General features: G+C 42.0%; 1 protein-coding gene across 8 annotated transcripts in view; it reads right to left on the bottom strand.

The window, feature by feature from the left end:
• PITPNC1 (phosphatidylinositol transfer protein cytoplasmic 1) overlaps positions 1 to 17,035 on the bottom strand; it is a 267,954-nt gene that overhangs the window by 7,463 nt on the left and 243,456 nt on the right. For 7 of the 8 annotated variants that reach the window (XM_053892263.1, XM_053892271.1, XM_053892269.1 and 4 more), the window contains 2 exons: positions 16,146 to 16,301; positions 12,779 to 12,842 (listed from right to left, as the gene is read on the bottom strand). In XM_053892263.1, the coding sequence (XP_053748238.1) occupies positions 12,779 to 12,842; positions 16,146 to 16,301 (220 nt within the window). Of the gene's footprint in view, positions 1 to 1,283; positions 1,403 to 12,778; positions 12,843 to 16,145; positions 16,302 to 17,035 lie in introns of all 8 variants that reach the window. The other variant, XM_053892267.1, reaches the window with a different exon arrangement.

The following is a 17,035-nucleotide window of genomic DNA, read 5'->3' as shown; positions in this document are numbered from 1 at the left end:
GAGCGAGCGCTAGCATCTAAGATTCCAAAAGGAAAGGGAATAGAAAATGATGCATATTCAAGGACAGTGTCTTCAATGAGCATTTCCAACGTGAGCACAGGGACAGAGGAAAGGGGGAGGTCCCGCTGGGACTGGCCTGTGCATAGAGAGGAACACCCCAGTTAAGTCTACCCAACAGCTTTCCGCAAATCCAATCACTGCGCGCAACCTGGGGAGGAAAGGTCAGGGCCATTTCGGCCTCAAGGACAGCCACACACACCCGGCAGGAACAAACGAGCCTTGCGGGGCACACACCAAACACGTGCTCTAAAAACTGAACCAAGAATTTCCAAAGTGCAACCAAAAGATCTTCACAATTCCGAAGCGCCCATTTACAACAATGGCCGTTGCTCAACTTTCCACAACTAGGTTACCCGTTTCTTAAAAACCTAGTACGTTCTGTCCTGCGGCATGGGCCAGCTGACAGGCAGGCTCAAGCCGATACCCAGAGAGGTCACGGCTCTGGCCAAAAACACATACAAACAACTTGATGATTACATTTTCTTCGTTATCTGTATCTTCCCTTCATTAGCACCAAATGATTGGGAGGGAACAATATTCAAAACGCTGACATACACCATGCAGTCAGCTCTCCATGTCCAATGTGCCACTAAATAACCTGTGGCTCTCTGAGTCTCATTTTAAGTCCCAGGCCGGACGTGCTACATGGCCCAGCACACTCCCAGCTCACCACACCTTCACCGCTCAGCCAGTGTGTGCACAGATTGCACCCCATCTTGAGATGAACCCAAGTAAAAAGGAACTGATTGGCTAGAATAGAACAGCTATAAAGAGCCATAGAAAGCATTTCAAAGGAAATGTAAAGAAATCTCAAATACCAGATGAGTCACAAGCTGTCCCTTGAATGAATAACTTGAATGCTAACTACGTTCTTAAAAGTTACGGTCACGACGTTCTAGTTTTCCTAGGACTTCTGTTTTCACCCCTGTCTTCCTCCATGGTGCAGGCCATTCACCAGCCACAAATGTTTCCCCTCTCCACGTTCTTGGGTTGTAGGAGTGTAACAACCCCCAAATCAAGCGGCTTTTTGAAGGAGCGAAAAGTCGAGAGGGGGGTGACACTGTCCAGTTTAGACCCAGCTCAGGTTCCTCACCAACAGCCTCTGGGCGACGACGACATGTTTTTGTGGCAGGTCGAGAACTGAACGTTTGCAGTATTTCATATATCAGTTTATGTGTACGTTTGGTAAAGGGTGGGCAACATGTTTTAAAAATTCTACATACACTTGTTTGGGCATGGCTCTCTATGTCATCCACAGTGGAGGAATGCTGATTGCAAACTTTTATGTTGGTTTGTTCATGCATGTTTTTCTCGTATTCCCGAACATCATCCATTGTCATATCTGAAAAAAGGTCAAGACGTTGGCAACTACTGTTATTAAACGCAGACTTTCAAGGGGGAGACTTTAGGGAAAGATGACAGCGGAAGCCAAAGAGAGGTTTAAAAAGCAGGGAATTCACTAACTTTATGAAGAGGATGTCATAAAGTTAGCTACACCAGCCAAACGGGGAGTGAGTGCAAGGAAGTTAAGTTGAAATAGTCTTAGAACAGAGAAGAGTGGAAATTATTTAGGGGTGAATCTTGTAACGTGAGCTAGATGGGTAGGAAGTATTAGCACGTGGGCAGAGCCATAGCCTGAGATCTCCTAAAGCGATCGTTAGAAGATCCCTTCGGGAACGGGGTCAGGTTTGTTTGGTTTAATACTTACCTTTCATACACCCTTCAAAACAGATTTGGAGATTTTTTTTTAAGTCAACGCATTCGACCATAGAAAGGACACTTTCATTGCTAGTGCAGGAGACACGACATGGAAGGCAGACAAACGATGTTTACCGGTACAAGGGATATTGGGCGCAGTGCTCACACATGGATGTATTTCTGCACAGAATTCATAGTGTTGGAGAGTGCGGGTCTACATCGAACTTCAAGTCTAGTCTAACAGCTTGGAGATGGCTGGCATTACTTCCACCTACACTGATCTATAAATAAAATGGCACATGACATTATGCTTTTGGGTCTGAGTCTGTAGTTTTTCAGCATTTCAGGATAACGATCTCCTAATCTAGTGGTTCCCAGCAGGGGACAACTTTGTGACAGTTTCGGTTGTCACACCTGGGGTGGTGGTGCCACTGGCATCTAGGGGGTGGAGGCCAGTGATGCCACCGAATATCCTACCAATGCACAGCACTCTCCCCTTCTCAACGGGGAAGTGTCTGGGCCAAAATGTCAACCGTGGTAAAGGCTGAGGAACCCCCGTCTAAATCCAACTGACAAAAAGCTGAAACAAAGAACCCATTCATCTTCAGTATGTGAAATGCGTAAAAATAACACTTATTCTCACTTTCAAGATGGCTGCTGTTTTACCCTCAACTCCCCACCCCGCTCTTTGGTTATTTTACACCACGCTACCAGCAATCTTCCCAGACAGGCATTCCTCTGTTGCTCTCATGGCAGAATTTAACTTCATGCCCCTCTACAATGAAGGTATGCTGAATTGGTTATGCGACCACCCCGATCACGAATTAGCTTGGTGGGGATTCAGAGAGGGTATTCACAGCTGGAATTTTTCCCTAAGTATTTGCTGCATCATGTGGTTTGCTGTCTTTTTATATCAACCCATGTATGTCATGTGAGCTTCTCTTCATCTCCACAGGGTACACTTGCCAGAACCCTGTGATTCAATTCAGTGTGGTCTGGGGCCAAGATGGAGGGCGGCTCTAAATCCGAACCTGGGCTATTTTATTTAGCCGATGACCCCCCTCCCGCCCACCCCAAAACCATCAATCAAAAATACTGTCCATAAAGCAATGTAAGTATCGAGGATGCTAAGCAGCAGTCTGGCCAGGCAAAGAGCATGCTTTTCTTTTAGAAAATCGAGGTAACTGGAAAGCAATAAAGAGACGCTGCTTTGTAATTAGAACAAACGTTATCTTAATTAACAATATTCTTTCAATACAATCAACTTTAACCTCAAAGGCTAGTTATCAACATTTCTTAAACACAAATGCACCTGGAACAAATACTGAGGTCATTTTTAAGCTAAGACTTTGGGGACGTTTCTCTATATATGTGTTCATTAGACATTTCCCTCCCTCCCCTCCCTTCCCAGCCACTGGCATGACAGTATTTTGGCAAACAAAAACAAAGGCATTGTAGTTTTTTTGTCCTAGTGAATCCCAACAGAAATCGTTCTTTATCTTTAATTAGCTCAACGTGAGGAGAAGGGTTTAACTGTGTAACCGTGTGCTTTCAGAGATATTTCAATTTTGTAGATGTGAAGAAGGATTTAACAACAAAGGTATTCATTACTGCCTTGTTCGTAATAGTGAGAAATGGAAAACAACCCAGGGGACTGATAGTAATATACAACCATTCAAAAGTGATGTAGAAGAAAATTAACACTATAGAGAAATGTTCTTGGTATATTGTCAAAAATTGGAGGTGAAAACACTGTATGTATTATATGAAATCATTTTTGTCAGAAAAGCATTACATACATTTTAAAAAGACTAAAAGAATACATTTCAAAATATTAACGGTGATTGTTTTGAGGAGTTGGAATTATAGGTAATTTTCATTTTCTTCCTTTTGTTTATTATTTCCTACATCAAATCTGCTGTACTTGTGTAAGAACAAAAACGAAGAACATTATTTAAAATCTATTGTTTGGGGTCAAATACCATCAGTTTAGGATTGGTAAGGAGAAAATACAGTTTTCTAGGGGCACCTGGGTAGCTCAGTAGCTTGAGTCTGACTTTGGCTCAGGTCATGACGTCGGGGTTCGTGGGTTCAAGCCCCACTTCGGGCTCTGTGCTGACAGCTCAGAGCCTGGAGCCTGCTTCAGATTCTGTGTCTCCCTCTCTCCCTGCCTCTCCTTTGCTCATGCTCTGTCTCTCTCTCTCTCTCCCGAAAATAAATAATAAATATTTAAAAATAAAAAAGAAAATATAGTTTTCTAGAATTTCTGCTCCTTCTAGAAACATGGTACCTTTTAAACAAATTTTTTTTTTAAGTTTACCTATTTATTTATTTTGAGAGACAGCACAAGCAGGATAGGGCAGAGAGATGGGGAACAGAAAGAATCCCAAGGAGGCTCCACGCTGTCAGCACAGAGCCCGATGTGGGCCTCGAACTCAACAACCGTGAGATTGTGACCTGAGCCGAAATCAAGAGTCAGATGCTCAACCGCTGAACCGACTGAGCCATCCACGCGCCCCACCTTTTTTGTTTTGTTTTGTTTTGTTTTAAACGAAGAGTTACAAAACAAAGTTCCAGGAAATTTCACCTAGAAGAAGAAAATCTCCCAATTAGACCACATAAGACTCCTGAGTTCTCCCCATGTACCATACATACATGCTTATGGATATGATGTAAATATTTTCAATATTCCTTAGTAATTTATGGAGAGCCTAATCAGTGAAAATATTCCTGTTTAGTTTATGTGGTGAAATGCATTAGGTCTTGCTTCTGCAAAGTATATTACCTCAAAATCTATATATGAATCAATTTTTTAGTGAATTCGATTGCACTGCCCAACGACAGATTATACTTGCAGAGATGATTCATCTTCATTATGGATTGATTTTCAATGATCAGAGAATGACTTCTAACAGTTTAGGTTCAAACCTTTTTATTTCTAGTTCATGTGTACTAAGACACTCTAAAAGGAAACTTATGTTAATTGTTTTGTAAATAGACCGATAAGTAATCACCCCTCAATATACAGATTTGGAAGGTCATAATTTACTTTTCATAAATAACGTTTCTTAGATAAAAGGTTTTTAAATAAGTAACACTGGGCTAGTTCCTTGATTTAAGAGTATGTTGTAACTAGTATGATGTTTCTGTTGGTAAGAAAGGTACATCATAGTATCTCTGACATTAGGCTATCGGAAGTTTTATGTGTGTGTGTGTGTGTGTGTGTGTATATATAACACTGATATGATCTGCTCTGGGAAGTATGCTGGGGGTATAAATGCCCTCATTACACTTCAGTGGCACAAGATTTCCTCTCTTTGCCCTCTTGCGAGGCCGTTTCTTTCCTTCTCTTTCTTACCCTCCTTCGGATGAGGGGAGAGCTGATCCTGTCTCCTACTCCAGCCACGTGGAGGTCACACTGAATGTGGTCCAGATAGAACCTTCCCCCCTGCCAGATGACTGGGCTGAGATGGGAACCTTCTGCTTTTATTACCAGTCCGCTTTGTCAAAGCAGCTCTGGATCCAGGGAATTTGTTAATTGAGGAATCTGCTTTGATTTCTTCAGCTGTGAACTAAAGGCTTTCATTTAAAAACAAAAAATAGGGGGTGTCTGGGTGGCTCAGTTGGTTGAGTGTCCAACTTTTGGCTCAGGTCATCATCTCATGGTTTGTGGGTTCGAGACCCTCTTTGGGCTCTCTGTTGTCCGCACAGAGAGCCTGCTTTGGATCCCGTGTTCCCCTCTTTCACCCCTCCCCTGCAGCATGCACATGTGCTCTCTCTCTCTCTCAAAAAAAAAAAAAAAAAAAATATATATATATAGATATAGATATATATATAGATATATAATATGGGGGTGCCTGGATGGCTCAGTCAGTTAAGTGTCAGATTCTTGACTTCGGCTCAGGTCATGATCTCATAGTTTGGGAGACTGAGTCCCGCTTTGGGCTCCTTGCTGACCTCAAGGAGCCTGCTTGGGATTCCGCACCCCCCCCGCCCCTCCCTCACTCGCATATGCACTCTCCCTCTCAAAATAAACATTAAAAAAAAAAAAGAAGAAGTGACATTAAAAAAATATATAATATATATACACCTCCACTCTATGAATGTTGGTCTGCTTCAACCATTTTCTGCTTTTTAATAAAATATGGATTTCAGTGACTGTTTATGAAATCACTCAAGTAATACATGAATTGTGTTCCATAGAAATACTTCAAATAGTACTGATTTATATTGAGAAAAGAATTTCATTCCTTGTAACCTCTCCCACTAATCCTATTTTTTCTGAATATCACTACTGTTAAGAGTTTGAGGTACAGGCTTTTCTTTTCTATGAATTCTTTCTATGAATTCACATGTATATTACTACACATACATATAGTCTCACTTATTTCTACATTTATGGAATCATACTATATAGTACCCTATGCCATACATCCTACAAATACTGTTCTTTTTCTTTTTAAATTTTTATTTTATTTATTTATTTATTTATTTATTTATTTATTTATTTAGAGGGAGAGGGTACAAATGAGCGAGGGGCAGAGGGGGGGAGAGAGAGAGAGAGAGAGAGAAAGCTCACCCAAAGTGGGGCTCAAGCTCATGAACCTGGAGATCATGACCTGAGTGGAAATCAAGAGCCGGATGCTTAACCAACTAAGCCAACCCGGGCACCCCATTTTTATTTTTTTTAATACATTTTTTAAAAGTTTTAAAGGCGCCTGGGTGGCTCAGTTGGTTAAGGGTCTGACTTTAGCTCAAGTCATGATCTCACAGTTCGTGAGTTCCAGCTGCAAGTTGGGCTCTGTGCTGACAGCTCAGAGCCTGGAGCCTGCTTCGGATTCTGTGTCTCCCTTGCTCTCTGCCCCTCCCCTGCTCACGCTCTAGGTCTCAAAAATGAATAAATGTAAAAAAAAAATTAAACAAAATAAAGTTTTATTTATTTAAGTAATCTCTGCATTCAACATGGGGCTTGAACTCATGACCCTGAGATCGAGAGTCACATACTTTACCGATGGAGCCAGCCAGGCACCCCTATACATATTGATCTGATTTGCTTTTTCCACTAATGGAAAATATACATATTTCCATACTGGTATATATAGAACTAGCTTATTCTTTTTAACTGTCACAAACAATATTCACAGTATGGGTGTATCGTAATTTATTTGCTCATATTCCTATTAATAAAATAAACACTTAAACTGAGACTAATTTCTAGCTTTTATAAACAACACTATACTGAATAGCTTCTTTGTACCTATATTCAAGGGCACATGTATAAATATACAAATTTCTATAATAAATTTCTAAAAGTGGAATTGCTGGGTCATAGGTTTTCGTACTTAATCATTTTTATAGAAACTGTTTATTTGTTCTCCCACTTTATCCAAAACGGAATATTTTCAAGATCTTAAATTTTTTGCTATCAGATGAACAAATGTCATATTTTGTTTTCATTGTATTTCTTGTGATTAGTATCAAAGTTATTGGTCATTTGTGCTTTTTTCTATGGCGTACCTATTAATGTTCTTTACCTTTTTTTTCTACTGAGTTGCTGGATTCTTTATTTACAGGACCTCTTTATACATTATAGATATTCTCTGTTGGCTACCCTATACTACAAATATCTTCTCCTCGTCTTTCGACTTTGTTTATGGTGGCAATTTTTTTTCAATCGCTTTATTTTTTAAAGGAGGCAGGCTGACTTCACCGTTTGTGGAGGTAAGATCATATATTTGAAAGGACAGAAGTCAGTTGAACATACAGAGAAGTTACAAATGCCATGGGACAAAACGTCTGCAATCAAAAATTTTCCCTCATTGTATTGCATAGCTACAGCAGCTAAAATTTTAATGGAGTTATATACTTTAATTCAATGACCTGTCTAGTAGTACACGTTTTATTTCCTTCTACAAACATTTTCTCTCTACTTCTAAGATCTTCAGCCTAAACAGAAGCAATTTTTTCTTAATGCTAGGTCAAAATGGAAGTGTTAAACAAGTGGTTGGGTTAGGGGTGGAGGGAGGCTCCAGCAACCATGAATGAAATTTGATACTCCTCGGCTCTAGCAAAATGGCAATTATCCTTTGGCATGGAGGGGGGGGGTGTGGCGGAAGGGAAAGAGAGAATGAGGTAGGGGCAGAGAAAGAAGAAGAGAGAGAATCCCAAAGCAGACTCCGCACTGTCAGCACAGAGCCTGATGCGGGGCTTGAACTCACGAACCATGAGATCATGACCTGAGCTGAAATCAAGAGTAGGACGCTCAACCAACCGAGCCATCCAGGTGCCTCCTGCCTTTAAAACTCTTTACAATGAGGGGCGCCTGGGTGGCTCAGTTGGTTGAATGTCCAACTTTGGCTTAGATCACGATCTTGTGGTCTGTGAGTTCAAGCCCTGTGTCGGGCTCTGTGCTGACAGCTCAGAACCTGGATCTTGCTTCGGATTCTGTGTCTCCCTCTCTTTCTGCCCCTTCCCCACTCACACTTTGTCTCTGAAAAATGAATAAACCTTAAAAAAAATTAAAAGAAAAATAAAGCTCTTTAAGGTGATTATAAATTCAATACAAGCTTGTTATAAATAGCTTAGGGGTGGGCTCCACTTTTTTTGTAGTGAAAGTAGCCAATCCTCAAGTCTTGGTCAATTACCCTTTCCATGTAATTCAGACCCCTAAGATCTAGAATTGTAATACACGGTTATGATTTTTTTTATAGTTCTTAATTTGGGGAGGTAGAAGAGAGTCACAGATCCCTTTGAAAATCTGATGAGAAACTAGGAGTTCTCTCCCCAGAAAAATGAACACAGGTACACACACACAAAACGTTGTGTCATAGCCACGGCACTGAAATTCATACTTCAGGAAACTGGAGGCCATGGGAAAATACCGGCTTGGTGAGTTCAACCAGCTAATGCTAGTCTAGTCTCTCAGTAGGCTTCCTTCTCCACCTTGGGCTAGCTCCATTCATTTTTAGGCCTGCTCTAGGGACTGGAGAATAATTTCTAAGTCACTTTCATGAGGGACTTTCATCTATACTAGCAAGACTATGCCACCCTCCCCACCCCACCCCCCACCCAGTCTCATAATTTTTTTGGAAGGGTGACTATTTCAAAGACGTTCATGAAGTTCCATTCAATCATAGCCTCTCTTTGGCAATCCTCTTTGTGCCTCTCTCAAAATACCTCCAGATTTGTGAACCTTTTGTGGACATGGTTACACTTCACAATGAACATGAGCAGAATAAAATTTGTTTAGGGAAATAGTTATGCGACAGCCACGTGCTCAGACTCAGAAAAGATACAAAATTAATCCTTGGGTAAGAGAAGAACAACCACCATGGACAATGTCCTTCCCACCGACCCCCCTCCCCCCTTCTTTCTTCTTAATTAAGCACTGGAGGTGGTTAGCTTAATTAGAGAGAAAGACATTCAGGGGTGCCACTGCCTATGGTGTAGAGTTTGTGTCCGGTACAAACACATCGCCAGGGAGGCCAATGGGACTAAAATTCAGCCCTAAGCTGAGATCACCTGCTGAACCGGCCCAGAAGGATGTTCTTTTTTCCAATTCTCACAAGGCACCGAAGCCTACCAGTTGGCCCGGAAGACATCCACCATTCTCTAATCTGTTTGGACTGAATTAATTAAGCTGTACTTGCAATCTAATCTGATTTAAAGTTGTTCTTAAACTTTAGCAAGTATCCGAATCATCTGGAGGGCTTGTTAAACCACGGATTGCTGGGCTATTCCCCCAGAGTATTTTATTCCGTAGGAGCCCAGAATTTGAATTTCTAACAAGTACCTGAGGTGGGGGCTGATGTGGGCCTGGGGACCTCACTTTGCACCAATGCTACAAACCATAGGCAAGGGTTTTTTAATTTTAACTTTATTATTATTATTATTATTATTTTTTTTTTAAACTCACCATTTTCTCAATGAAGTCTTCCATTTCTATTCCATCTAATATTTTTTAATTTTTTTTTTCAACGTTTTTTATTTATTTTTGGGACAGAGAGAGACAGAGCATGAACGGGGGAGGGGCAGAGAGAGAGGGAGACACAGAATCGGAAACAGGCTCCAGGCTCTGAGCCATCAGCCCAGAGCCTGATGCGGGGCTCGAACTCACGGACCGTGAGATCGTGACCTGGCTGAAGTCGGACGCTTAACCGACTGCGCCACCCAGGCGCCCCTAACTTTATTATTATTTATTATTATTTTTTTTTACTTTGGACCTTTTCTGTGTCTACTAATGAGAGCCTCACTGAGCCTACTGGGACCAAAGAAAAATAAGTAACTTCAGGTAGCCCAAACTGAAGGGCCATCCTCATGGACAGTGACACACCCATTTCCCCCGAAAGGCCCACCGTCCCTAGGATCACCTTGAATAAGGGACTGAGAAGCCACTCTGTGGGCAGGGCTATTATGACTGAGCCGTCTGTAGCTGTGTAAGGAAGGAGCCACAGTTTTCCTGGCAAGCAGTTGCGGGGGAAGGGGGCAAGAATGCCAGTAATTTACATGAAATTGATGGGGTGGTTCCTAGACCCCTTGCCTAGTGAAAAGGCTGCCTGTTTTGGTTGGAGCTAAGACTGTGTATACAGGGGGTGGAGACCTTCTCTGCAGAGTACATGGCTTCCCCATGATCTACATCCACTAAACCACACACTGCTTTTCTGCACTCAGATACAGAAAGGCTTTTTGTCAATAGACTCCTTGAGTTGTTAATAGGTCCACCTAACCCATCCTGAGTAAATAGGTAGGCATTCTCCCTCTGAAAGCTCTCCAGGACTGGAGGCCTCTATTTTCCTTTGATGCATTAGTCTAGCTTTGGGCCCCCTGGAATGGTCTGAGATTTTTTTTTTTTTTTTTTTTTTTTTTTGGACTAAAAGACTTTAAGTCTCTTCCTTGCTCTGGCATGCCTGAGACAGAAAAGAATAAGCCCCCATTTTTTTGTACCCTAGCCATTCCGCATTGGATGCCCACCCACATTTTTTTTTTCTATATCCTGCCTCTACTCAAACCCTCTTTTCTGATCAACAGGCTTGAAGTGTTTTGTCCTCTTAATCAGGAACCAGCTACCCTTTTTGATGTTGCCTTTTCTGAAAAGACCTCTATGGCATTCTGGTACTGGAAGGAAATCTATCAAAGTGCTCTCCCTGTCTCTTCGTCTTCAAAGTGTCAGATTCTTGGCCCTTCAGGTCCCCATTCACTTGCCAATTATTCTCTGAATATCCTTTTGATATTCTCTTAGTGTTGGTGGCAAGGACACCACGAGCTTAGAGAAGTCAAAGTTCAGAGAGAGCAGCAAGTCTTCAGGATTTTTTGCGTCTATGCGCCCTCTCTAAGAAGCTGAGAAAAGCTCCGGGTGTGTGTGTACGGGGGGGGGGGGGTGGGGGGGGCGGTAAGCAGAAATATTTGTTTCATGATCAGGGTAAGTAATCACAGGGGGCTCTCCCTCTACCTGCCTTGGGGAGACATCATGAAAATCATGACAATGTGGCAAGCCAACATCTGCTACACGTAAGCAGTGTCCTGGGGGTGTGCGGTAAGAACGAACAAATGATGATCTTTCAAAAGAATCTCTTCCAGAGGTCTGCCTTTGGACAAACCCAGGAAGATGCACTTGGCTCTCCAGAAGATGCAGATCTGGGAAAAATGCACACACACACGCACACATACACACACAGACCAAGCCCTCCAGAACAAGGTCTTTTGAAATGTGGCTCGAAGCAGCTAATGACATTAATGACAATCATTTTCTTTGCCTGTTTAGTCCAATGTATCTTTTCATTGTGGATTTGATATCTTCTGCTAAGAAGAGGGAGGGATTGGTGGAACAATGACAGACAAGCACCAAAATGCAATGTAGGTTACACTGAGGACAAATTCAATTGACTTAGGAAGAGGCCAAGGAGGACAGCATTTCATTGGCTAATCAGATCTAACCCAAGTCACCAATTGGGTGTGTTCATCTCTATTTATAGTCAAGGACAAGAGCCTCTGATGACTGATTCTGGGAATGTAGAAGATTCATGTGGATGAAATGATAGTGCTGCGAATTTGGAAAGGGTGGTCCATCCATCACAGGATGAAGCAAACCTTATTTTCTTTTAGTGGAAATGTGCAGAACTTGTTTAACTCCTCCCAAATCATGAAAAAAAACGAAAGAAAGAAAGAAAGAAAGAAAGAAAGAAAGAAAGAAAGAAAAGAAAAGAAAAGAAAGAAAGAAAGAAAGAAAGAAAGAAAGAAAAAGAAAAAAGCCACAACAGTCTTAGTTAGGATGAAGGGGCACCTATGGATCCTTGCAGAATCCTTAGGTTTTTAGTGAAAGAGTATTGCAAAGTGTCCTGTGAATCCAAGGATTCACTTTCACTTGATATGATGCTTCAGACAGTTTTGATCTTGAATCGAAGTCTGGGATAAATCAGGATGGGTTTAAAACCCATCCAACAGAAGTACAGAGCCCTTGTGTTCTCAAGTATGCCAGCAGCAAAGGTACGGAGGTCCTACTTATTAGTCAATAACTAAGTACAGTTGACCCTTGAACAATTAGGGCGTTAGGGGCGCCAACACACACATTCTCTCCTGCGGAATCGAAAATCCATGCGTAACTTTTGACTCCCTCCAATAGCCTACGACTGACTGGACGCCTTACTGATAACATTAACAGCTGACGAACACATATTTGTATGTTCCATGTAATCAATTCTGTATTCTTACCATCAAGAAAGCTAGAGAAAAGAAGATGTTGTTAAGAAAATCATAAGGAAGAGAAAACACATTCACAGCAGTGTTCTGTGTTTAGTGAAAAAGAAAATCTGCCTAAGTGGATCCACACAGTTCAAACCCGTGTTGTTCAAGGGCCAGCTGTACCGTGGTTATTTGAGACAAAGCTTCGATCGTTATATTCTTCTTTGTTATGTTCCCACAGACAGCGCTGCTGGCAATTCAGGGCGGAATAGTCCTGCCTTTGTTGTGTCTTTCTAGGTAGCATCTGAAGCCAGGTGGGATGAAGGTGGGGAAGGTGACTTACCATACCACTCATCAACCCATGCAAAAGCCTGTCTATGTCCAATCAGCAGAATATCCCGGACCACCTAAAAAAGTAGAAGAAGGAAGGTGAAGTAATAACCACGTCTGACGAAAACGATCCAGAAAATAGGTTGTTCCCAATTCTAGGAATCCTGGCAATTACAAATTTCTCAATCACTCTGTCCATGGGACGGCAATTATAGTCTCATGGACACAGATATGGGCTCGTTCGCCCCGAGTCCTTCCATGGCATTCTCTACTTGCTGTAAGTTAATCTCTTCATCTTGTTTGAAACTTGGACTGGGAGTGTATACATTGTGGACAACCTTACTTGGCAGTCGTACAGCAGGGGCTGGGATGGATCTCGAAGCTCATCACCCTGAGACTTTTCATTTATCTTTACCTAAAACAGGTTCAACTTTTCGCTTGTGGGACGGTGCGTGTCTCGCTGGTGCAAGGAGGTCCTAGGTGTTGGGAATCAAGAATGCTTTTCTGGATAGCAAGTGACTTCTAAGCAAAGAGCACTTAACTCTTCCCTGAGGAAATAACCGAAATATTGATAAAAAAATTTTTTTTTTAAAAATTTAATTGAAGGTGTGGGATACGAGATAAAGAAATATCATTTGGGGAGTGACTTTCACATAACAGAAGGGGAAAAAAGCAGTTTACACAAGTATTATTGAAAGAGACGAAATAGGGGCGCCTGGGTGGCTCAGTCGGTTAAGCGGCCGACTTCGGCTCAGGTCACGATCTCGCGGTCCGTGAGTTCAAGCCCCGCGTCGGGCTCTGTGCTGACAGCTCGGAGCCTGGAGCCTGTTTCGGATTCTGTGTCTCCCTCTCTCTCTGACCCTCCCCCGTTCATGCTCTGTCTCTCTCTGTCTCAAAAATAAACGTTAAAAAAAAAATTAAAAAAAAAAAAGAAAGAGACGAAATAAAGAGACCTCAGCAGGTATAGAACAGATGGGGATGGTAAGCTTGGCTAGGAGACAAAAGGAAGGAAATTGTTTCTTGTAGTGAGACGCAATGGCAATAGAAGACTAAGAAAGATAATATATATATAGCTTGTGTGTATATGTGTGCCTGTGTGTAACCCTGTTCATGAGTTTTAATTTTATTTATTTATTTATTTATTTATGAATCTTCTGGTGCTCTTTTTGTCCTCTATAAATATGCCGCTTTACGTTTCTTGGATACGCACACGCTCCCTTCAACATTCCTTTCTTCCTGCCAAACAAAATCCAGCAACTGTCAAAAACCTCTCACGAAAGGTTCAAGCACGTTTCAGTAAATGAAGGAGTTTAATCTGGCGAATTTGCAGAAACAAGGGAAGCGTTTATAATGAAGTGTTTATTTCTCCATGCCTCTGGATAGCTGGTGAGGCTTTTATGATTTGGAAGGAGGAAATATGTCACGAAAATAAGAAACAACATGAAACCATACACACTCAAGTGCTGACTGTCAAATTCATGGAAATGAAAAGAACGGCATCGAGCCATCAGTAAAATATACCCTATTACATTAAGCACAACACAGCTGTCTGCTGGAACCAAGAATTCAATAATGTGCTAATGGCTCGCTTTCGAACATTTTTTTCCCCCTTAACTGTGAATAGATTCTTAAAAAACAAAAGTATTCAGAGAAAGGCATCCCTGGTACTTTAAACGCATGCAAATACTAGCCTCCTATACTCATTAGCAGCTCATGGGCCACAGTAGGTGTGGTTAGGGGGTGTAGATAACACTTCCTTATATTTGGAAACGGGCATGCCTTTTACTAGAGCATAATTCCTACAGGTATTGTAAAGAAACAGAATCTCAAAACTAGCCAAAGTCATCGGATGAGAAAAGAAACACAATAAGCCCTACAGCAATCTAAATAGGCTTTGAGAAGAGAAAGGAGGATATGACAAGTGCTCTGTGTAGTGGGCCCGAGAAGAGGAGATCATTTTGGGCTAAAAAATAAGGGGGTAGAGATAGTGCAGGAAGTCAAAGAAGATACAGCCCAGGTTAGACACAGAGCCGGGAGCGTCTTCCCGCTTAATCGCTTGGGACACGGCTGGGAAACAGGTGGTCCCCAAAACTTGATTTCTATGTGTCTCTCACGTGGCTCCCACCTCTGGCTGGGCCGACCGACAGGGCTCTAGAGCGCAGAAGAACGATACACCTCTCCGTTAAAAACACACCAAAGCTCTCAGATCTGTTCTAGAGTCTGCCATTCTCATAAGCCCAGGTTCAATCTATTCCTTTGTACTTAAATTCAAAATGTATACGTGTTATTGCCAATCGGCCTTCAATCTCAGTAGACCAATCCGTCTAAGTAAGTAACACAAAGCTCAGTGCATTAACGTTAAATTCCAGCGGCCCCAAAAGAATTTCAGAAAGCTATTCTTTATCAGTTTTTAAGTGGAAAAATAAACAGATATCCAGCCTATTTGGAATGTAGAGACAATGTGGGTAGTATTTATTTTTATGAAAATGGGAGGCACTACAAAGGGTAATGCAAAACACTACATTTTCCATTTGTTTCCATGAGGGTAACAGTCATACTAGAAGCCCCTAACAAACTTAAGTCATCACCAGGTGATGATTTCCTGCTACACAATTAACATGTTTAGCTAAAGTGGGTATACAGTTGAAATCTGTGTTTCGAGGCTATTAATAATTCTTTGGTAACAGAATTATTAAATGACCAGAAATACTGAGATGCACCATCTAGGGGACAATCGTGTTTTCTCTTGGGGCGTCTTCTACCTTAAGTGTCTATATTTGCAGGGTCTTTTGAGTGAGAATGATCTTGGGGGCTGCACACACAGATAAGCCCCGTGCCTCTGCCTGGAATCCAAGTACCCAAGTACCAAGTACAAGTACTTCTGCCTGCAACGAGGTTAGCCTGATGCCAGAGGGAGAAGTATGTTTTAAATTCAGTTAATTTCCTGAATATACTCATCCGACAGACACGGAGGTCACGGAATGAGAAATGAAGCGCAAAACATCAAATTAAGCCTGGATGTAAGAGGCATTTTCACGAAAATAGGGTTTTCTAGATGCAGTTGGCTCGTGTTGGCTCAGCACTGTACAGGTGTTGTGCGTTGTGCACTCCAGCTGACAATAAAGACAGTCACGGAGAGCCTGGGTGGCTCACTTGGTTAAGCATCCGACTTCGGCTCAGGTCACGATCTCACGGTTCGTGAGTTCAAGCCCCACATCAGGCTCTCTGCTGTCAGCCCAGAGCCTGCTTCGGATCCTCTGTCCCCCTCTCTTTCTGCCCTCCCCTCTCTCAAAAATAAATAAACATTAAAAAAACAAAAACAAAAACAAAAAAACAAGTCACTGTGTCCACAGTCCGGGAACTGCTGTTTATTCACCTACCTTGTGTACAAATTGTTCCACTCTGGTCTGAAGTCCCCAGACCTCAAACTTCACGGTCACCAGCTTGTAGGAACACATGATGGGTTGATGACTATCTCTCCAGCCTTCCCTTAATTGGCCGCGTCCTGTCTTCTCTGACTTGAAGTGTTTAGGATCCTGAAAAGGATACATCAAAGAAATGATAACTTTAAAGCTTAATTATCATTTATATAGGAAATTTCCAGAATAGGTAAGTCCATCGAGACCAGCAAGATGAGTGGTTGCCAGGTGTTGGAGTCACTACTAATGGATAAAACGGTTCCTGTTGGGGCGATGAAAATGTTCTGGAACCAGGTAATGGTGGGAGTTGCATAGCTTTTGTGAATACACTAAAACCCTCTGAATTGTACACTTAATTAAAAGGGGGAATTATATACATCTCAATCAGAAGAGGGGCTTACGGTGTAAGTAAATAGCAAAATGATAGCTCACCTATTCACATGTCAAAAACGGGACTTATTTATTTATTCACAGTTGAAAGATTTTATTTTTAAGTAATCTCTACGCTCAAATTCACAAACCTGAGATCAAGAGTTGCACATTCCACCAACTTAGGTAGCCAGGTACCCCTCAAAAACGTGATTTTAAGCCAGATTTGTGCTGGGACGCCTGGGTGGCCCAGTCAGTTAAGCAACAGGCTTTGGCTCAGGTCGTGATCTCACGATTTGTGGGTTCGAGCCCTGCGTCGGGCTCTGTGTTGACAGCTCAGAGCCTGGAGCCTGCTTCAGATTCTGTGTTTCCCTCTCTGTCCCTCCCCTGCTTGTGCTCTGTCTCCCTCTCTCAGAAATAAATAAACATTAAAAAAAAAAAAAAGCCAGATTTGTGCCACTGCATTGTATTTTCTCTGACCT

This window comes from Panthera pardus, unplaced genomic scaffold (genome assembly GCF_024362965.1).
Source record: "Panthera pardus isolate Hobbes unplaced genomic scaffold, ASM2436296v1 HiC_scaffold_3, whole genome shotgun sequence".
Taxonomy (NCBI): Eukaryota; Metazoa; Chordata; class Mammalia; order Carnivora; family Felidae; genus Panthera; species Panthera pardus.
This window is presented reverse-complemented; position numbering and strand designations above follow the sequence as displayed.